Source organism: Pseudorasbora parva, chromosome 3 (assembly GCF_024679245.1).
Source record: "Pseudorasbora parva isolate DD20220531a chromosome 3, ASM2467924v1, whole genome shotgun sequence".
In the NCBI taxonomy this organism is placed as follows: Eukaryota; Metazoa; Chordata; class Actinopteri; order Cypriniformes; family Gobionidae; genus Pseudorasbora; species Pseudorasbora parva.
This window is the reverse complement of record NC_090174.1, coordinates 56,323,689-56,346,274: the sequence shown is the minus strand read 5'-3', so window position 1 is coordinate 56,346,274 and position 22,586 is coordinate 56,323,689. Positions and strand designations below refer to the sequence as shown.

At 35.9% G+C, this 22,586-nt stretch overlaps 2 protein-coding genes across 3 annotated transcripts in view; both read right to left on the bottom strand.

The window, feature by feature from the left end:
- Positions 1–4,984, bottom strand: part of rictora (RPTOR independent companion of MTOR, complex 2 a) — a 36,890-nt gene extending 31,906 nt beyond the window's left edge. For both annotated transcript variants that reach the window (XM_067439577.1, XM_067439578.1), the window contains exons 1-3: positions 4,895–4,984; positions 4,712–4,759; positions 3,829–3,926 (exon numbers count right to left, since the gene is read on the bottom strand). In XM_067439577.1, the coding sequence (XP_067295678.1) occupies positions 3,829–3,926; positions 4,712–4,759; positions 4,895–4,964 (216 nt within the window). In that variant the 5' untranslated portion in view covers positions 4,965–4,984. The remainder of the gene's footprint in view (positions 1–3,828; positions 3,927–4,711; positions 4,760–4,894) is intronic.
- A 545-nt stretch (positions 4,985–5,529) lies between these two features.
- Positions 5,530–22,515, bottom strand: LOC137072079 (FYN-binding protein 1). Its single transcript, XM_067440295.1, has 18 exons — positions 22,416–22,515; positions 18,324–18,867; positions 16,528–16,678; positions 15,186–15,253; positions 14,908–14,930; positions 14,616–14,656; positions 11,950–12,106; positions 11,335–11,494; positions 11,061–11,166; positions 10,956–10,966; positions 10,753–10,810; positions 9,893–9,936; positions 9,573–9,639; positions 6,407–6,506; positions 6,168–6,330; positions 6,046–6,076; positions 5,745–5,776; positions 5,530–5,652 (listed from the first exon to the last, which is right to left on the bottom strand). The coding sequence occupies exons 1-18, from the start codon at positions 22,416–22,418 to the stop codon at positions 5,630–5,632; spliced, it is 1,782 nt and encodes a 593-aa protein (XP_067296396.1). The 5' UTR covers positions 22,419–22,515; the 3' UTR covers positions 5,530–5,629.
- Between the last annotated feature and the right edge of the window lie 71 nt (positions 22,516–22,586).

The window sequence follows — 22,586 nt, the reverse complement described above, 5'->3', positions numbered from 1 at the left end:
ACTAATATTAAGCAATATTACCAGTCAACATAACATTTTTAGACACAGAATGAGCATAAAACTGAATAAAAATTAAAATAATGATTTTCCTTACAACACTATTTTGATTAGTGTTTTCATTGCACTAGAAGTAGCTCTAGTTTCTGACATTCAAAGAAAGGTAAACAGTTGCTGCTAATATATTGGGTATTTTACTGTAACCACTAGGCATCCAGGAAAATACACAAGTTAGGCTTGGGCGGTAATACAGGAATATGGTATGCGCGGGATCTAAAAATAGCAACAGTATCGGTTTCAATACCGTCATACTGTCATAAAATGCACTTATATAGGAGACAAGGATTAAATATTAAATATAATTTATTTAATGCTTAAAAATGCGTATGCATGGTTGTCATGACAACGACGTGGAGGAGAAAGAGAGAAAGGGTGGGATGTTGGAAATACAAAGGGGAAAGATGGCGAGTTGTGTACTGAGGGACCGAAAAAGAACACAACTTCAGCAGTTTGGCAATATTTTATTGCCAAATAAGATATTTTGACCCGAACGAGAAGGTGGTAAATACGGATGAGGCAATTTGCAAATTGTGCAACAAATAGGCCTAATTCATTCATTCATTGGTTTATTTAGGCCTATTCATTCATTCATTGGTTTATTTAGGCCTATTCAGTCATTCATTGGTTTATTTAGGCCTATTTATTCATTCATTGGTTTATTTAGGCCTATTCATTCATTTGCTTATTTATGCCTATTTATTCATTCATTTGTTTATTTAGGCCTAGTCATTCATTCATTCATTCATTCATTCATTTATTTATGCCCTTTCATTCTTTCGTTCATTTGTTTATTTATGTCTATTTATTCATTAATTCGTTTATTTAGGCCTATTCATTAATTCAATCATTTATTCACCATCCATTTATCGGCAGGACTGGGCAACTCGCTGTTATTTTGCGCGTGTCTGCACGAAAACTGTTCTGGATGTTTATGTTAATTTAATTCTGGTTGACTGTTGTATTTGCACTTTTTTATAAACTGCTAATATTGCTAACTTGTTAATATTGTTGTGCATGTTATTTTGTTATTGTTTCAGTATTTGTGTTTGGTATTCAGTTTCTGAACGATTTAGGCACAGGCCAATAGTTTGGTGACGCTGTCTGAGCCTTCCGTCATCATTTTTAATTATTACGATAATACAGTATACCGAGGTAAAACCAAGAAGAGGTTTGACGGTATCAAAATTTGGATACCGCCCAAGCCTAACACAAGTATACTTTTCTTTAAAAGTGAAAAAAAGTCCTTCATTAAAATCTCTCAAAGCTAGTATGAATATGATCAAAGCAAGTAAAGATGATGCAAAACATCATCTGGTAATGATAAGATTCATAAACTGAACCCAAAAATAAAACACACAAGACACATCAACAATTGCTCAAAGCTGACCATACAGTGTCAGATTAGTGCACTGTGTCTATTAAACATGTTTGTGTTTCTGTGGAGTGTGATGACCTTGGCAGGCTGTGCATATGTATGTGTTTATGATGATGTCAGAGCTCAGGCAGTCAGAAGGGGCCGTGTGACCCTCGGAGAGGATTACATCGCCTCTATCTCAGCATCCTTAAAAGGCCACACATAGTATTCATGCACACACAGCGCTCAAGATATTACTGAGCAAAGCTGAGAAAATCCCAACCAGACACACACAACAAACTCTCAGAAAGAAACTGAAAGCGAAAGGAGGGCACCCAAGATAAACAACCCAACAACACACACACACACACACACACACACACACACACACACACACAGCTGCTGTTTACCACGTTACAGATCTGCTTACAGGACCAGGCAAAAACACACTGCATTATTATTTACATTACATAAAAATTACATTATTAACTTATTCTAATACAGTGTATCTCAATCTTATTGACTCCAAAGCCCCTCTTTGTCAAGTCAAATGTATTTGTATAGAACTTTTCACAATACAATTTGTAAAGACTAAAAGCTTGGCAGGAAATCATGATGAAGAAAAAATCATATTGCATAATCATTTAACAGATCGCTGTGCGATAATATAGTTTGTGACAATATAAACAAATCAAGCAGTTAAGATTTTTATTATGCAGATAAAGTTGGATATACTTATAGTATCTGTAAATCTGAGTTATTAATCTGTGATATTTAGAATTATTAAACTTGTTTGGTTTTGTTCGATTTATAACCCTTTGAAGTACTGACAAGCCTAATGACTATTTGGCAATCACTATGAAAGGACTATGACTATTAAAATGATGTTAAATGGGTTAAAAGTCTTGGCATAATATGAAAAAATGTATAATATTCAAATGCCATTCTATGTAAGCTGTTATGTATCATACTTCTGTTTTAATAAAAACTCAAAAATAAAATATTTTTTATGATTATGTTTTACATGTACACCTTAATTTTAAGTTATGAGCCGAAATGTAACACTTCTGACTTAAGACACTGTAGGTAAAATCATTATTTTTCATGCACTGGTTAATTTGGGCTACCTTGCTTTTTTTCTTTCCACTAGTCTGAATGAAGACATCTAAAATATACATTTAACACATTTGTTTAATACATTTTATCTATTTGCATCTGTAAGTTTCACTTACAATATATATTGTATCTTTAAAGGTGCCACTATGCAACTTTTTTTGTTTAAAATAAATAAAATTTAAATAAGGAGTCAATAAACCACTAATCCTATGTGTCTGGTGTTGGAGTGGTGTAAGTTAGTTTTCACAACGAGCAAGAAATGTTGACATGGAGTGCTAAATCTGAACTGAGGAGACTCTGCTGGCAAGAGAACACGACAGAGCTTGTAATAAAACAAGAATCAACATCGGCTTGGCATTTCAAAAAATGTTCATGGAGATTTTAAAGGTTGTAAAATTGGTGTGGAGATGATGTCGTTTTAAAACTCAACAGATGAGTGAGGTAATTTATTAAACAGATAAATGTATATGTAGCTCTCTAACAGAGTTTATTGTAAAGCATTATCTATTGTGAAGGCTTGTTTCATTATGGTTGTTATAAAGTTGTGCTGGAATTCATTGTCAAAGAAGTACTGTGTATGTTAAAGGGTAAAGACGCAATAATGTCTTCAGCTAGTAAGATTGAGTTCCTTTCCATCTAAACTGGTTATATCTCCTTAGTCTAGTGAATGTTTTATGAGCAGAGGGATAACCATATTCATCCAAACAGTGATGCAAAGACAAAGCCTAACCAAAACAATGTTCTTCTGCAAAATGCAAGCATTTTTTTATTTTATTTTTCCTGGCTCTTGACATTATTTTCTGACTTATGTTCCATCAGTTAAACCCCTTAACTTTAAGATATCAACAAAATAAAACAGTTAAGAACCTGACTTTCTCCAATGTTCAGATTTCTTTTTGGGAAAAACTTGAAATACAAAACAATTGCTTTAATGTACTGTGATAACGCAACTTGGGAAAAGTATGGTGATATTTTTACCCTATTCATCTATGGTGTGTTGCCTTAAAAGCTTTTGTGATACAAACCTGAGACCATGCAGTTCAGGTCATGATCAGGGCCACTCAAAATCTATGCCTAGGTTGCCTAGAGAACTCATTTTGGGGAAGTATTTGGGGGAAATTTGCGTTCAGCAGTTAGTAAATGTGCAGTATTCTCAACTCCATTGAAAAACATTTTCTACCGTGTTTGCATTTACTGTTTTCAGTGCTGGGTCTTCAATTTCATGCAGACCTAGTAATGATCTTCTCTCATTGCTGAAATCATTCACAAGCACAACTAACATAAATAAAAAGTTACACTACCTTAACAAAATTGTTCAGGTGTCCGAGCTTCCTCATGTTGGAAACCCCGTGAGATTTGGCAACGTTCTGCAGGATCTCCCGCATATTATCTGAAGGTTCTGTGGAAAGCATAAACAACAAAATAAAAAGCACAAAAAAAGTTAATTGCCATCTGAACAGATATTTTAGAGCAACAGCAAAATGCTTACAAATGTGTTATTTAACAATGTAAATGCATAATCACATAGTTCATCACCATATGTACTATATGTAGCCTAATTTCCCCTGTGCAGAACTCAAATAAAACCTCTCGGGATCTTGTATGTGTGCGAGTGACTTTTTGCATATTAGTCTTTATATAGTACATTTCTCAAGAGAGCTTTCACAGCGAGCTTCATCAAGAAAAGGCTCATTAAAGACTTTCTGCTTTTAATACACAACAGCTTACAAGAATCAAAGTTATTAAGGCAGAATACGAAGATATGAAAGCATCATGAATGACTTTTAAGCCAGTGAATGTTTGTTTACTGAGAGCCAAACCCAGCTAAATGCACTGCAGTTATTCTGCAGACGTTTACTAGACAACGCAAACTGATGAGACTAAGCATTACTGACAAAAACAAAACTGGTTCCCAAATCCTTGTAAGTTGCCTGGCTAGACTGCATATTTGGGGCAGCACAGACGCAAAAAAAAAAAAATGCAGTCTATTAAGAAAACCCATTAGGTTTTGAAACCGACAACATCTTATTCCCCCTCATTCTCCTGTCTGCAGGCCAGATTGAGACGAAGGAAAATTATTAACACACATTTCACGAATTTAAGGTGGCTTTGGTCATGGCCTGGTTGTTATTACTACAAAGAAACAATTAAGATCTTCCTCAAGATCTCTATTACGACTCTCACCCCGCGTAAGATCCAGCGGTACATTCTCCTCTCCGCTGTCATTCCGACCTGTCAAACACAAAAAACCACACAATTAAGACATAGTAAGCCCTTATCCGGGGCTTAACGGTAACTGCACACCCGGAGGTGTTTAAACAGCGCATGCTACGCGTGGAGACGGGGGTGTGGGTGCCGTTAACTTGCCTCTCATCCGTACACTCCGGGTCGGACGGCCGCGGATGCTGACCGCCATGTTGGCAGGGACGTTCATCATCACAACACCGGAACTCTCGTAAACTCTCGCGAGGTTTACTTTTGCTTTCAATATCTTGGCTGTCAGAAACTATGGTTAGAAAATATATAAGCGCGAAGTAGTCCATTTAATTGTATTATTTGCCTAAGAATAATTGAACAGACAGAACACTATATTTAATTATTTTACGCTTCACATACTGTTCTATGCTTTGAACAGTGAATCAGGAAGCACATAGCACCTTTAGGTTTCAAGACATAATGCTATGTAGCCTATCTGGAATATGATAACTATATTATATAATATATATCTAGAATAATATTATATGACACTCACATGCCTCAGGTGCACCGGTTTTTATTTTTCCATTTCCAGCACTTATTTTTTGATGGCTTGGGGTGTCATGTGGAAATATTAATTTTAAATGTAGATTTTAATATCGATGCTACTTCACTGGTGTACGTTTTTTTAAAGTCACTAGAGCAAAACATTCAATTCATGAAAGAGAGGACATGTTCAGAGTTTTTTATTACATTACTTTATTCCTACTGAGGTTACTATATGTATATACAACATATATACTGTATATTATTCTAAAAAAAAAACGTGTTTTGTAACAGGATTGATGACAAATATGGATGTTCAAAAAAGTGATGAAAACACATTGTAGATGAGTTGATCTGTGCTTAGTCATTGTCATAGATACACTCTGTAAGAGAAAGTTGAAAAAAATGAATTGCAGTGAAAGGATGTAAAGTAAATGCATATTCATTAACTGTGCCTGTGCAAGTTAAGTCTTACCATTACCAACATCATCATAAATAGATCCGTCCCTTAGAGAGGAGAGGAAGTGAGACAAAAAAATATGAAGTTGTGGTCAACTGATCAGTCAACACATCAAGAGAGCAATGTGGCTGATTAACTATTTACTTAACTATTTACAAAATTCACTAATATTCACAAAGATACAGCCATATCAAATGAGGCAGTGTAACTATAAACTGTAACTAAAAGAACTGGTCTGAAAGAAAACGCATATACTTGTACATGTAAACAGAAGCACCAGAATAGAAATAGAATTGAACCGGAAGACAGTACTTACTGCTCCAAATTAGCAGTAGACACGTAACCAACTGAAACAGAGAGATACTTAATTTAATAACAGCTATATCTTCTGCTGTAATGTGCATCTAAGCACAAGTATTATTTTCTCAAACAACTCACATTTCCCTTCGCTGTTCCGTCCAATGAGTTTGTCATCTACTGTGTGAACTATCACGTCAATAATTTCTCCAGGTTTTATCGGCAGGTCTTTATTACCAAACTTCTTTATAGACAGTGCTGGGAGAACAGTGGCTTGATAAAGCACTTTGATTTCTGCATTATACTGCAAGAAGAGGCAACATGGGTTAGTATAGTCATCGGTCCGCTTCCACACCAGCAGTCAAAAGAGTGTGTCTTACTTTAAATTTCTTCCTAAACTCCTTTTCCTCCTTCTCAAACTTTTTCTTTTTCTTCGGGTCCATCTCGTTTGTCTTGCTAGTTGAGCAGAGGTTTGGGATACTGCAGTGAACATGAAAGAAAAGAAGATACAAAACATGATTTTTACATTGGAGTGGCGCAAAACTCACTGACGGGCTTTTTTTCCCTGCTGAACACAAAATAATCTATTTTGAAGAATATGGGTAAGCGAACATATATGCTTCCATAATATGAAGGGGGGGATCAGCGGAAGAAAGAAACTCAAACAACATGAGGGTGAGTAAATGACAGATTTTTAATTTTTGGATGAACTATGCCTTTAATACTTTACAATGTAAAGTTTACATAATAAGTTTACATAAAAGTTTGGGATCAGTTGAATTTTTTTTAAAGAAATCAATTATTTTATTCAGCAGGGATGCATTAAATTGATCGAAAGTGACAGTAAATAAATTTAATAAACACTAATAATTTAAAACTTTCCATTTATCAAAGGATCCTGAATTTTTTTTGTCAGTTTCCACAAACATATTAAGCAGCACAACGGTTTCATCTTTGAAAATGTATATTAGAATGATTTCTGAAGGATCATGTGAAACTGGAGAAATGATGCTGAAAATTAAGCTTTGATTACAGAAATAAAATAGAAAACATTTAAGAATTGTAATGATATTTCACAGTATTGCTGTTTTTGCTTAGCCTGACAAGCCAGACCCAGTTTTTGCTGTATTTTTGAATAAAATAAATATAGCATTGGTGAGCATAAGAGACTTTGCTCAATACACATGAACTGTAAAGTTACTACCAAAACTAATGAAAGAGAAAAATATGATGAATGATTATAATTTTAATCGGCGGCAGTGGCTCAGTCAGTGGCTCATGTAGGTTGTCTACAAACCCGACGAGCTGGATGGTGCCTTACTTGGCTGACACCGCCGTCGGTGTATGAATGGGTGAATGTGAGGCAATATGTAAACCGATTTGGATGGCCATAGTTGTCTGTTGAAAGCACTATATAAATGCAGTCCATTTACCATATACCATAATAGTTGGCTAAATAGAACCACAAGAGGCACTAATCAGGTCTGACCGTTAAAGAACTCGACACGTTTCCCAGAAATCCTGTAGAATTCAACCAATCAGATAACGACTTAGAAACTTTTCGTTTCCAGTTAAGTCTGAGGTAGAGACTAGGCAAAATGTAATGAGTAACTGCATTACTCATCACAAATGTATTGGAGTAAAGAGTATATATACTATAGAATGTAAAAAATGATGGACGTAGTGTCCATGACATCACCTGTAGGTTTCTGAATAGCATTTTTGAAGCCTTAAAGGGATAGTTCACCCAAAAAGACAATTAGATTTTTATTTGCTTACCCCCAGGGCATCCAAGATATATATGTCTTTGTTTCTTTTGTAGAGCACAAATTAGGATTTTTAACTCAAACCTTTGCGGTGTGCCAGTCATATAATGCATGTTAGTGTTAACATTTTAGAGTATGAGAGCTATGAGAGTTAAAAAAAACAACATACACATACGAATTCATATTAAACCTTACAGTTCGTGAGGACACATTAATGTCTAAAGACACGAAATGATCAGTTTCTGCGAGAATCCGAACAGTATTTTTTACCTCGACTGCAATCTATGTACAACAGCCTTCTCTGAATAAGATACGGAGTATCTCAATGGGATACAAACAGCGAAAGCGTTCTCTCACGCGTAATCTCTACCCAATATCGTGCATTTTGGCCTCACTTTACCTCGCATTAGAGGTAAAAACATATTTTTTATTTAAATACTTTACATCGTTCCGTGTCTCAAGACATCAATGTGTCGTCATGAACCACAGGGTTTAATATGGATTCATATCTATGTTTTTTTTACTCTCATACTCTAAAATGTTACCACTGACATGCATTATACGACTGGCACACCGCAACGGTTCAAAGTTACAGAGTTAAAAATCTTCATTTGTGTTCTACTGAAGAAACAAAGACACCTACATCTTGGATGCCCTGGGTTGCAGATAAACATCACATTTTCATTTTTGGGTGAACTATCTCTTTAAGTGGGCTGAGGCGGCCAACACCATCTTGGCAGTGTCCCCCCGCACATAACTCCCGGATAACTGAAAATGGGCAAAGAGGCGGGACGTGGGTGAAGCCGAGGTGCCTGGTTGCTGAAACCATGCTCGACCACAGTAGCAATACACCTGACACTCAAGTGGCGAGCCCTTAATTATGCAGAACTTTATTAAAGGGTTAGTTCACCCCAAAATTAAATTGATGTCATTAATGACTCACCCTAATGTCATTCCACACCCGTAAGACCTCCGTTCATTTTAGAACACAGTTTAAGATATTTTACATTTTAGTCCCAGAGCATATGCAGTCTATGCACACTATAGTGTCCATGTCCAGAAAGGGAATAAAAACATCATCATAGTAGTCCATATGTGACATCAGTTGGTTGATTAGATTCTCTTGAAGCATCGAAAATACATTTTGGTCCAAAAATATCAAAAACTACGACTTTATTCAGCATTGTCTTCTTTTCCGTGTTGCTCAAATAAAGATTCAAACGGCCATGAATCAGTGAATCGATCAATTGGATCGCCAATGTCAAGTGATTTAAGCAGTTTGGATTGAGTGTCAAACTGCCAAACTGTTAAAAATGCCAAACTGTGTTCTGAAGATGAACGGAGGTCGTAAGGGTGTGGAACGACATTAGGGTGAGTCATTAATGACATTAATTTCATTTTTGGGTGAACTAACCTTTTAAGGCTTAATATAATTTAAACAGATGAGTTATAAAAACATTCTTCATCAACAATCTTAATTTTCTAGAATGTATTTTTGTTTAGTCAATTCAGAGAAGGTACACCTCCATCATGCTTTGACGACAATTAATTTTATAAGGACTTATAAATATGAACTTGAATGCACCAAAACTCAAGGGTTCTAAGACAACAATAGGAATTTAAATTCTAGACCATTAAGGTCTTGAGGTAAAAGACCAGTTTAAAGTCATGAAGCTTAAAGTGACCATGTTGCCAATTCTCATAAAATGGATACCTCCAAAAATAACGTCAATGAAAATTAGTGTCCTCTATACTTCTATTGTAGCATGTATAAAGTAACCTGCTAGGAGAAGGAGGTGGAGGGAAGTCTGATGGATTCACATCATCATACGTCTCATCAGCGACATCTGTTGGGCATAAACCAAAAACATCTCAGGGGCTCTGGGTGGAGCTTTTACATTTACATTCACAGGGAATCAAACCTATGTTCTACTGTTTGAGCTACAAGAACAATCTATTCTTATATGGGAGTGAGATATAATTTTAGTTTATACATTTCTAAATGTTAAATGAAAGAGAGTGCCATTAGATTAGATATATGGTTGTGCTAACACTTAATTAATATTATATTAATGCACAGTGAAGTGAAGTATTACTTACCTGGACCATTAAATTCAAGATCTGGAGGAGGTGGAGGGAGGAAGCTGCAAAATGACAGAAAACTGCCAGTAAATCCACTAGATATGTACTTCACAAAGGTTAAATGTGCTTTAAATAATATTGGTTTGTTTTTTTTAAAAGGATTTAAGACTTAAAAGTTTAGAGATTAGTATTTTTTTATATAAAGTAATATATATGTTATTATATAAAATATAACATTGCTATAAATATAAAATATAACATTTTTACATTTATACAGCAACATGTATTTATACAAATATATGTTTAATATACATTTTAAACATACTTTAATATAATTTAAAATACAATAACATATTTATTTATTGTTATACGATAATATATATTATGTTATATTATATAAAAACTAAAAAAAGTAAATATATTTATAGTATTACACACACACACACACGCACACACGCACACACGCACACACACACACACACACACACACACACACACACACACACACACACACACACACACACACACACACACACACACACACACACACACACACACTTTATGTTAGGTACAATTAATCTCAATTATTACTTTTATTTTCTTATTAAATTGATATGTATTACTAAATTTAGGAGTTTAAAATTTGACACTGATTCAATTCGACACTGACACTGTTAAGTCAACTTTGTGGTTGCTATCAGGCAATTAAAACATACAGTTAGTGCCCATTTAAGAACTATAAAAGTACTACAAAAGAGAAGCAACGTTAATTGAAAGAAGAAGAAAAAGGAAAATTGCTGTAATTAATTAATTAATTAGATGCATATGCTGTTTTTTATGCAATATTAATAGCTTTTGAACATGAAAAATGAAATCACCTGAAATCAGCTTGAATATCATCAGCACACTCATAAATATCAGCATCACATTCAACTGCTGTTAGTAGTCACAAGACAAAATCGTGAACCAGGGGAAACAAAAGAAAATGATTTCCTTTTACACTTCCTTCACTTGATACGCAGTAAACGACGGCAATGTTATTTTGATTTATTTTTATTAAATGTATAAAGCACTGACTTACCATCTGGTAGACTGAAAAAAATTGAAGTTTTTAGTTTAAATAAAAATAATCAAGTAACCGCAATAATGTTAACAATCCAAATGAGTGTACTAGTTACTCTCTTACTTATTGACGACTTCACCTCCAACCACATCATCATACACCTCCTGTCCATCCTGTGTTTGTCTCACCTCACCACACACATCTAGAGTGACAGGCTTCACAAAACCATCTATTATGGGGGGGGGGGGGGGGGGGGGAACACACCGATACAAAAATAGTAGCTAATTTAGACTGAGCATGTTCAGTTTAACAGGATATGTCTGCACACTGTACATGTATCAGAATGTCAGCATATATGTTGTATGTAAATCCAGAGCAGTGTGGCAAATGAACTCACAGTGGCCTTCAGTGTTCCTGGCCAGCCAGTAGTCCTTCGGGTTTTCTGTTTTGCGCACGATTTCAATGGTCTCTCCCGGATTCAGTGGAAGTTTGTTCTTCCCACCCTTGTGCTCCACTCTGGCCTTCACTGTGTCAACTACAGCAATCGTACCCTTAATCTGTCCAAGCAGAAATTACAGTGATGGTGAAGTCTCCATGTGCTTCTAATGTTAGCCTTCATTTGAAAAAATAATATCATGCAAAGAAATTCTAGTTAATAATGTCTATGTATGGGCAAATCTAGGTCTAGGTCACACTTATCACCTATACACACACAAATGTAATATAACTTTAATATAAATGTATATAGCCTATATTTCATTACAATTAAGCCAATTCTAATTTATGTAATACAATTGGTTATTTTTAAAATCAGCATGAACTAAATGATTTGTATCAAATGTCTAAATCTTCTAATGTGAAATATAATTTTAGATTTTGAGGTCAAATGTGTCTCCAGGCATGTTCTGACAGGTTTTGTGAGATTCAAATTCAAATAAAAGGAAAATAAAAAACCCTTATGCCACATAATATCAAAACAGAGATATCCAGCACTGAGCTGTTTCGTAATCACTTTAAACTTTTTCCTGGCTTCCAGCTCCCTTTTCTCTCTCTCCTTCTTCTCTTTCTTCTCCTGCTCCAAGCGTTTCTTCTCTTCTTTTTCAAGCTTTTTCTTGAGTTCTTTTGATTCTGTGATCTTTTCCACCTTCGTTTCTTTGTTGATTTCTGGCCTGTGTAGAGGAGAGTTTTCCATTAGCAGAGCTTTGAGTCCAACTGATTTGCAGCCTTTGCTAAAGAGTAACTACATTTCCTGAGGATAATGTGAGTGACATTTTCCTGTGCAGAATCTGCTTTTACAATGGGTGCTGGTACACAAGTTTGTTGAAAATTACTTGATAAAGTAATAGTGATGGAGTGAAGATTAAAATCACTGTAAAATCAAAAATGGCTACTGCTATTTTTATGGAACATTGCAGTATTTATTATGAATGCTTTAATTAGATTTTTATTTATTTATATGTAAATAATAATGTAATGTAAATTGTAATCTTTAATCAAAATAACTTTCCCTCCCCCGCATTCAGATGGTTTGCTGTTGGTGGATCTCATGTGAGTGGTGTTTCACTCGGATATATACGTCACAACAGGGAAGAAAAGACTATCATGACTTCCATTTCATGCTGTGTTTAAAGAGGAAATATTATGCTTTTTACATGTTCAACTTTCTTTAGTATGTAATGTTGCTGTTTGAGTATGAATAAGTTCTGCAACATTACAAAGCACAGTCACTCCAAAGGGAGCTGTTCTCTATTTCTCTAAAAACTCTGTAAACTTCATAAAAAACAAATCCTTTGTAGTCTTGAGTTTTCTTCCAGAAATGAACGTTACAATATTCCTCATTTAAATAATTACTGCCCAAGGACTTCACAACATAAAGGGACGGGGCCTGTTTGATTTGTGTTGACTTCATTCTCTTACGTTGAACTAATTGAAGCCTCTGGAGGTCCGAATATGCTGCTTACATCTTGCGCAAATTTGGGACCGGGTCTGCACAGTAGACTAGAGAGCAGGAAGTAGAAGCGAGATACCGCCCATACTCTCGCAGATCCAGGACAATTCATTATGTTGGTGTGAAATAAACATTGTCTGGCTATCACCAGACCAAGCTCAATTTAAGATTGAACATTGGTCTGGGGTGTCTGCTCTGTATTTTCTACTGCACAAGAGGCGTGATAAACGAGCATTATTTGAATGACTCTGTATGCAATTGGATAGTCCTTCAACCAATCAGACCACAAGAGGCGTGATCTACAGGCAACGACACATCGCTTCTCTATACATTATCATGTTAAAGCCACCAATAGCGCACCAGTTGGATAAGCCAGTCTGTGATTGGTTCCCGCAAAAGTGTAATACAAGCAGCAGAAATTAATGTACAGGTTTTCGGGGTGAAATCAAATCGCCGGCAGATCAGGCTGGGTTTACCCAGTCGAAAATAAACTGGGTTCGGGGTTAGTACATTTCCAGTTATGGGAATTTAAGCTAAATCTCCAATCTCCACACGAAAATCACGGAAAAAAAGTCTGTAAGTGCCTTAGTGACAACTTTACTCAGAGAAGCCGTCAATCTCAGCTGTCAATCATGACATCACACCCGCCACTTTTATAGCATCAAATAACTAACTAAAACTAAACTTATTTAAAGAACGAACACTTGAAATGAAATCATTGTGATAAAAAACTGCCTAAAATTACAGAAACCAACTTTGGGAAAAAATAATTTGAAGTGTAGTTTGATTGTTTAGTTTGCCTCGCGTCCATTAGAAAACACAGAGGGGCGAGGGTTATGACCTATACTGGAACTAACCACCTGGGGGCGATCGAGGCCTGGATGCTTCAGTTTCTAAGAGGAGTGCTACAGGCTTGGTTAAAACCATAGGTATAAAAAAACTAAAAAAACTTGCGGTTATGGTAAAGGAAGGGACATTTGCAAAACAAGCTCAAAGCGGTTGACCAGTCACAATACACTAGTCCTGTGGTCCAGACAACTAATCAGAGCACATTGTGCTTTTTATAAGTAGGGGCTTCACAGAGACAAGAACTAAACAGAGCATTACTGACAGACTGGGATGAGAGGAGCTGCAACAACAAAAAAACCATGAAAACCTATTCTGGCAGAGCCAAATATAATGCTTTTCACTTCTGTTGTCTACAACAGATCCTTGCCCTGTCATGGAAGGATCGGGTCCTGAACACCACAGTGCGGAAGCTCACTAACAGCAGTGACATTTACACCACCATCCGGAGGAGACTTGCCAGATGGAACGGCCATGTACGCCGTATGCCGGAAGAAGTCTTCCAAAGTCCATCTTCCATGGGGAGTTAGTTGGGGGTCACGTGGCTGACCTAAGCTCCGCTTTAAGGATGTTGTCAAGCGGGACATGAATGTCTTAAACATCAACCCTGACCGATGGCATCACCTTGCAGAAGACCGGGCAGCTTGGCGGTCTGCGCTGACAGAGGGCACGATTCTGTCATGCCATGCTTACACCAGCATTTGCACAGAAATGCCGCATGTCAGACACCGAGATCGGCGCTTGCAATGCAAAAGGCCTTGATGATTATATGTACTAAAGTCTTTAATGTTTTGATTTAGGGGTCTGTACTTTAAATCACTAATTCTAATTTTGAGTAATAATAATGCTTGTCTTAGAGCCCACAATTAAATAAGAGCCCTCACCAGTTGTGGTCAAGATCCTCGTACATCTCCTCACTCTCATCCTACAAGAAACAAACAGTAACAGTGAAAGTTGAAATTAACTCATCTTAAAAATTCAGTGTTTTATGTTCATAATAATTTCTTCAGTCTGTTATAGTCACGACTGTCTTGTTAATGCCTTCATGTCCTTTTGAGATTCTGCTTCTTTTGCAGACTATTTTTACCCAGTGTCTCAGAAGCCTCGATAGTGTTGATATGCTATTTAAAACAGCTCTACAATAGATGTCAGCTCATTTAAGCAAACAAACTTTACCTCAGGGTTGTTGCTGCTTTTACCTAAAACAGAAAAGAGAATTAATACAGAATTTTATCATTATTAATGGAGTAAGTCTAAAGTCACACCTATAAATGTCTAAATGGCATTGCATGTGATGCAAGCGCTCTTTCTTTAAAATAAGTTTGATATCATTGATATTTTCTAATTGAATGCAATGACATTCAGACATAACCAAACGTTTCTTGGGGTCATTGTACATATCAAACGTTCATTTGAAATTCATTTATATAACTTCTCTGTGATCATATGAATACCTAGTGAAGACTGTGTCCTGTTAATGGTGTCTGTGTCATCATAATAATCCTCCAGGAGAGTCGGATCCCTGTTCTCAACAGAACAAACAGAGTTTTCACAGTAGTAAATACAAGCTTACTTCCAAGTGTTTTTTGCTAGTTTTAGCCCTGACGCAGTTATAATTTCATGCCCTGCGTAGTTTAAATAGCAAATGCATTCGCCCCCCATCTGTTCGCCCATGGGTGAGCTGGTCTGAAAACGAGGTATATGTTCAGATGCATTGTTGGTGCATTGCTATTCTGAGGCAACTGAAAACGACTGTGGCAATGACCAACAAAAACCTGCTCTAAAGTCAATGGTGCATTATTTTTTCTGTTATTTAAAAAGCATGTTAGTAATATGCGCCTATAGGAGGGTCCACACACACACACACAAACACACACACACACATTTTTAAATATGAAAAATTAAAGGATTCAAAATTTAAAAGTGTATTATTGTGTAAATAAATATAAACATGGCTAAATGTCATAATGGATAGTCAATGCATGTGTCAGAATTACCTATTTGCAGTAATTAGAAATGAAATTATTTGACCAATCGTGGCAATACACACATGTATTTATACTGACTCATCAGGTTGATGGTGTTTATATTCCGCAATGTAAATAGCGAATCCGCCATGGTGCAAGCACCCCTGGTTTTTAAAGAGAATGGGAGATGAGACTCTGATTGGTTTATTGCATATTACGCCAAAAACACACCCATTACTCATTAAAACAATAGGGGCGACCCTTTTAGACCATGCAGCAGGCACTCCAACCATTTTTCCTGCCGTTACACTAGCAAAAGAGAATTCGGACACGCCTCAAGTGCACTTGCGTCATGTGCTCAGATAATTAAAATAGAGCCCATTGTCTTTAATGATAATACATGCAATTGTACTATTGCATTCCCTCAATGCAGTGGTTTTGTGTGCTGGAAGAATACCATATTCATGTACCATGGTACATACACATATTCATATATACAGGCTTTAGTTTGAGGCCATTCTCACTCAGAAATTGCTTGTAAATTTCAAAAATAATTACAAAAAAAAAACAAGTGACAGCGAATTAAATGTGACGTTTTGAAGCAGAAAGACTGAAATAGATGATTGTAGTATATTTGACAAGAAGGTACTTTGTTTTATTTACAACTTCGAAATAATTGTTTTTACAGTGTACTTCACTACTAAACCTTTGTGTAGGTAATTCATATTTCATGATACTCTTTTTTGTATTGTATCGTTATGTTGTATGTACTTCCTGAATTGTTTTTGATACAGATTTGAACACATCTCATAAAGTCAGCAGCACTCACATTGGAGGGGGAGCAGGTGGAAATGTGAAGTCTGGCAGTGAGGGTGGAGTCAGAGATGTGATTGGCAGGCATTCAGCTGGCCGTGGGGGTGGAGGAGGGAAAACTTCAGGATCAAGCTCAGGATTGTTGGTGTTGGATACTGATGAACCAGCTGATAGAAACGAAACAAAGCGTCAAGAACGAAGTAGTTAGACACCGAATCGTGCACAAGTGTGTAAATGTAATCTTCTTTTTTTTTTAACTAGAGGTTAAATGTTACAGTTCAAGAAATGGGGTTTGGATGTTTAAACAAGAATATGGTAGGCTGAGTATGGTAAAAAAAATATTTAGACATGAGTCACACTATATTTTCTTTATGTAAAATATAAATGTCAAATATGGTTTATTATTCTTGTATAATCTTAAAAATATTAAAAATATATTTTTGTGAAATGTATTCATGTTTGACACTATATTGATTTTTTTAAATATATAATACAATGAAAGTAGTGATTTCAAATAAAGTTCAGGGTTTGGGGTCACTAATATATTTAAAAAAAATAAATTAATACTTTTATTCTTCAAGAAACACAATAAATAATTCAAAAGTGACAGCAAATAATTTTATAATGTTCAAATAACTGCTGTAAAGTTCTCAGAATTTAAGAAAATAAATGTTTCTTAAAGGGTTAGTTCACCCAAAAATTTAAATTGATGTCATTAATGACTCACCCTAATGTCGTTCCACACCCGTAAGACCTCCGTTCATCTTCAGAACACAGTTTAAGATATTTTATATTTAGTCAGAGAGCGCATGCAAGTGTATGCACACTATACTGTCCATGTCCAGAAAGATAATAAAAACATCATCAAAGTAGTCCATATGTGACATCAGTGGGTTGATTAGAATCTCTTGAAGCATCGAAAATACATTTTGGTCCAAAAATATCAAAAACTACAACTTTATTCAGCATTGTCTTCTCTTACGCGTTTGTTTTCAATCCTCAAATAAAGATTAGAACGGTCATGAATCAGCGGATTGATTCGGGATTCGGATATCGTGTCAAACTGCTGAAATCACGTGACATTGGTGATCTGAATTTTGAATCGATTCACTGATTCATAACCGTTCGAATCTTTATTTGAGGATTGAAAACAAACTCGGAAGAGAAGACGATGCTGAATAAAGTTGTAGTTTTTGTGATTTTTGGATCTTTTTTTTTTTGATGCTTCAAGAGATTCTAAGTAACCAACTGATGTCACATATGGACTACTTTGATGATGTTTTTATTAGCTTTTTGGACATGGACAGTATAGCGTGCATACACTTTCATTGGAGCAACAGAAAAGCTCTCGGACTAAATATAAAATATCTTAAACTGTGTTCTGAAGATGAACGGAGGTCTTATGGGTGTGGAACGACATTAGGGTGAGTCATTAATGACATCAATTTAAATTTTTGGGTGAACTAACCCTTTAAGGAACACATGATTTCATGTGAAGACTGGAGTAATGATGCTGAACATGCAGCTTTGATCACAGGAATAAATTACATATATTTAAATTCAAAACATTTATTGCACATTGTAATAATTTCACAATATTATTGTTTTTAACTGTAATTTCAATCAAATGCAGCCTTGATGACCATAAGACTTTTCACAAAACAGCTTACTGACCCCAAACTTTTGAACAATGTCTGAACATAGTCTTGGTTTTATACTCATTTAATTCCAGACATTTAAAAAGAATGAAGCCATACATGGTGAATGTGAATGTGAATGAAAACAGCTTCATCATGGATGTCCATGTCTTACCATCCCCTCTAAATTTGTTGAGGTTAACATGTGGAGGTCTCTCTGGTTTGGCAGGACACTTCCCTAAAGCAAACACATTGGGGAGAGGCTTTATTTTTGGCACTGACAAATCATCAGTCGTAGTTCCCGGTGCTGCAGAGACGTCTTTATGGAGAACATGCTTCAGTGGAACAGGTGTTTTGTTGTGGATCCAGGGTCTGTCTCCGGCAGAGGGGGCTTTGGTATACGAGTTCTCCTGCTGTCCACTACTGGCCGGCTTTGCTCCAACAGCAACACTTCTTGAGTCACCATCGGTCCTGTTGCCAGAAACTGGAGGATTGAATCTAGCCGCCATAGAGTTGACCGTGAAGTTAGGTTTGACTATGAGCGGTTTAGGGAGGGGCCCGACGCCCGCGCCTTTATGCATGTCCACAGGTCTGAGTTTCACCGCCTTGGGGAACAACAGCAGATTCTGGTCATCAGTCCTGGTGCTCCTGCACTGATTGCTCTGATCAATCACTGAGTTAAAGTGAGACATCAGCGCCTGTACATTTGTGAGAGTGGCCTAAAAGAAGTCAAATATAAAAGAAACATTGGTGAGCTAATAAAATATTAAAACCCAAATCAATATTTTGTGTAGTTATTTAATCATAACCCAAACCCATAACCAAACCCATAACCTCAACTGGTATTTCGGACTCACTCTCTCGTTTCATACAAACGCAGCTACCATTTTGAGATGACTGTTTTGTACACTGTAAAGGATTTTACACAAATGGGTATATTTTTTTAAACGGTTTCATCTCAAATAAGTATCTCTTATCCCCATAATTATTTATGTGGTGGAAGGCCATGTAGTAAGTGGTAGTTTATCTAGTGAAATGCTTTGCATTTGAAGAGCTAATCAAATATTTTGACAATATTTCATGTGTAATAATTATCTACTCATGTGGCAAGTAGCCGTGTAATAAGCAGGATAAATGTAGCCTACGTCCAGCTGGTTGTTATCGCAGAATAATCCCCTTCAGGGTGATACATGACCCCGATAACAACCGTCTGGATGTACGTTATCCCTTTCTTAATGGACAAACTTAACACTTTTTTTGAGCATTCTGTCCTTTATAGGGTCACATCTTGCGAAATCATGTTCCGTTTTGGGTTCGTTTACATGTCTTTGGTCGAAGTTGCGTTCATATTTCATTCGAACCACATCAGAGTTAGTTTGGAAATGGCGCGAGACATATCTTTTCGTCATTCTTGGTCCGTTTGTTTGAGGCGTGCTAGGGTTTGGATGGCAGCGTTCACATTAAAACAAATGAACCGCACTAACAAAGCAACCGCACCAGGGTTTGTTTTAATCCAACCAAACATGCCAAGTGTGTATACATCCTTAAGCTCACAAGTGCATTAATATTAACAAAATACAACTATTGTTTTTAAATATGAATTAGTAAACTTAAAAATAAACTAACTAAATTAATAAATGTTGTAGAAGTATTGTTAATCATTAGTTAATGTTAACTAATGTAGTACATTAAGTTAACTAATGTAGTACAATAAGGTACAATAAGTGTGACTAGGGTAGTACCCAAAACAATGAATATTATTATTGTAAAGGGATATATTAGTACTTAAAAGGCACACAGGGCATTCGCTAGAGGGGAGAAAGGTGGTGACAATTCTCAGGGCCCCTGCCCTTTGGGGTCCCCTGCGATTTCAACCGAGGGGGACACCCATGTTAACCTGATTCCACCTATAAAACAAATCAAAATAATAATATAATATACTGGTAATATATATACACATACACACACATACACATATATATACACATACATACATACATATAAAATCATTTTGAGATTAAATTAAAATATGAAAATGCTACAGTTGTGAGATATAAAGTAAAAACAGTGTAATATAAAAAAGCACAATTACAAGAATAAAAAAGTTATGGAAAAAAGTCTCAGTTTTAAGAAATAAAGTTGAAATTGTATAAAAGAGTTATAGCCTACATGTTTAACCCTAAAAGGGATGAGGTATACTGGGGGACAGGACTCTGAGAGACTTTTTTTGGTTTCATGCTGAAAGGGTGTTTGTTGTGTATATTTAGATCTGGTGACTTTGTTCATACACTCTTTTAGTTCACTGGCCGCATTTAAAAACAATATGACCACCTATAGTTAATTAATTAATCTACTCGCCTTCGGATAAAACTTGATATATTTCATTTACAATAATGGAGGGGACTTGTTAAAAAAGTTAAGCGTAAGCTTAAAATAAAAGTCATGTTTTTAAAAAAAACTAAACATGAAATTGTATTATTTGTGTCCTAATAAGTTGGAAAAACGCAAGAAACTATTTTTCGGATTTCTCTTTATGGTCTTGGCCTTTTAGAGTTAAAATGGGCTTCCATAGGAACCAGTTAGAGAACAGTGACCAGTTGCATAAACTAGCTAATCGTTTTTTATCTTTTTAAGACCTGTCATATGAACATTTTTTACTGATCGGTTAGCTATCCGATTTGTTAAAATTTACCACATACATGTGCCTCCACAAAATGAATATAAATCTTTGGTTTTTAAGCTAAATACACATATAGTTTAGTTCACAATGAAGAAACAAACATTATTTTAAGATCACATACCGAAATAGGAGAGAGAGAGCGGCATCAGCACTGGTAAGATCAAAACACAAGATGGTTGTGCATGCTGAGCGTCACAAACTTTTAGCTTTTTTATAGAACATTTACAACTTTTCCCCCAATGCACTTCACAACTTTCAGTTCCATGTAGCAGTTTGTGCGTCTGCTTGCTGAAGAGATACTCAGCTTCATCTGCAGCAGGTCACATCTGTGGTGATACTGTAATAGCACAGTCATATAAGCACTGTCAAATGTAACGTCATACAGCATATAACATGCTCTCACATGTTTGCTTTTTACCAAATAAAATGTACACGTGGTATCAACAGCCAGGTGCATTTGTTTCATTTGGAATACATCTTAAAACATGCATTCACACCTGATCTTTTCACAATCGGATTGCTACCAGATCAGATAAGAATGAAGTGACCAGGCCATGTTTTAGTTAAAAAAGGTTAAAAAAAAATAGAGTACAAGAAAAGTACGATTATCTCTTGGTTAACTAGTCAGTCAGACTAGTTCTTATGACACTGTCTTAACATACTGGCTGTGTTTATGCAACTGGCCTTCATGAAACCAACAATACCAATAAAGAACGTTCATTTTTAGAACCTTTTGTAGAATAGAAAGGCTCCACAGGTGTTCTTTCTGGAACCACTGACACCAATAAAGAACCTTTAACACACTAAAAGCAACTCTGACCACTTCAGCAACCACTCACATCATCCTAGCACTGCGGTAGCACTGGCTCAGGAAAATAAGAAAATGTATTTATTACAATAATCACCAATATTATAATTCATGCAGAAAACCTCCTTAACCAGGCTACAGATAAAAAAAATATTTTGTACATTTAAAAAGCTGTGAAACTGTAACTTCACACTTTTTGAGTCCCGCCTTTACACTAGTCAGTTTTTATGCTGCAATCATCATGCTACTAAGGGCATCCGCTCTATTATGCTACACTAACACAAGTATAATCAAGAACTAAAACTGTCAACTACAAAAGACACTCACAAAATAAAAGATAGTATTTAAATAATGCAGCAATATTTGTCTGCAAACTCACCCAGCCAGCACATGCATGTGTGTAGGAGTACAGTGGCTCGGAAACTGGTGAGAATCACAAATACACACAAAGGAAACGCATGTTTCTATCACTTTAATAAGGAAGAGGTGTAACCAGGGTTTCAATATCGAGCATCACAGCCCTGATCTGGGACCAGGTTTATTAGCTCAAAACCACAATCTCATTCTTTGGGCAGCCATTTAGAGCGAGAAACAACACAAACTCTGGTCAGATGGTCAAACAACAATAAGATCACTATTCTAATATAAGCATTAATAATAATAACAATAATAGTATATCTGGTGTTTAGGCGAGCAGCATATAAATGTCAGTCTTCTAATTTAAAACCCACACAAGTGTTTCACAAATACCTCTGTTAGAGAAAACAAAAAGGACTCACCATAATGATGACTGGAACAACTACCACTAGGGTTAGTAAGTTTGTCTGTGGAGTCTTTTTAAGAAGTGTGGTTGAAAACACAGGAGAACTGATGACTAAATCTTTTTTTCTTCCTTCTAAATGGAGAAAAACACACTTAAATCAATGACTGAGAATTGTATTTATAGGGAA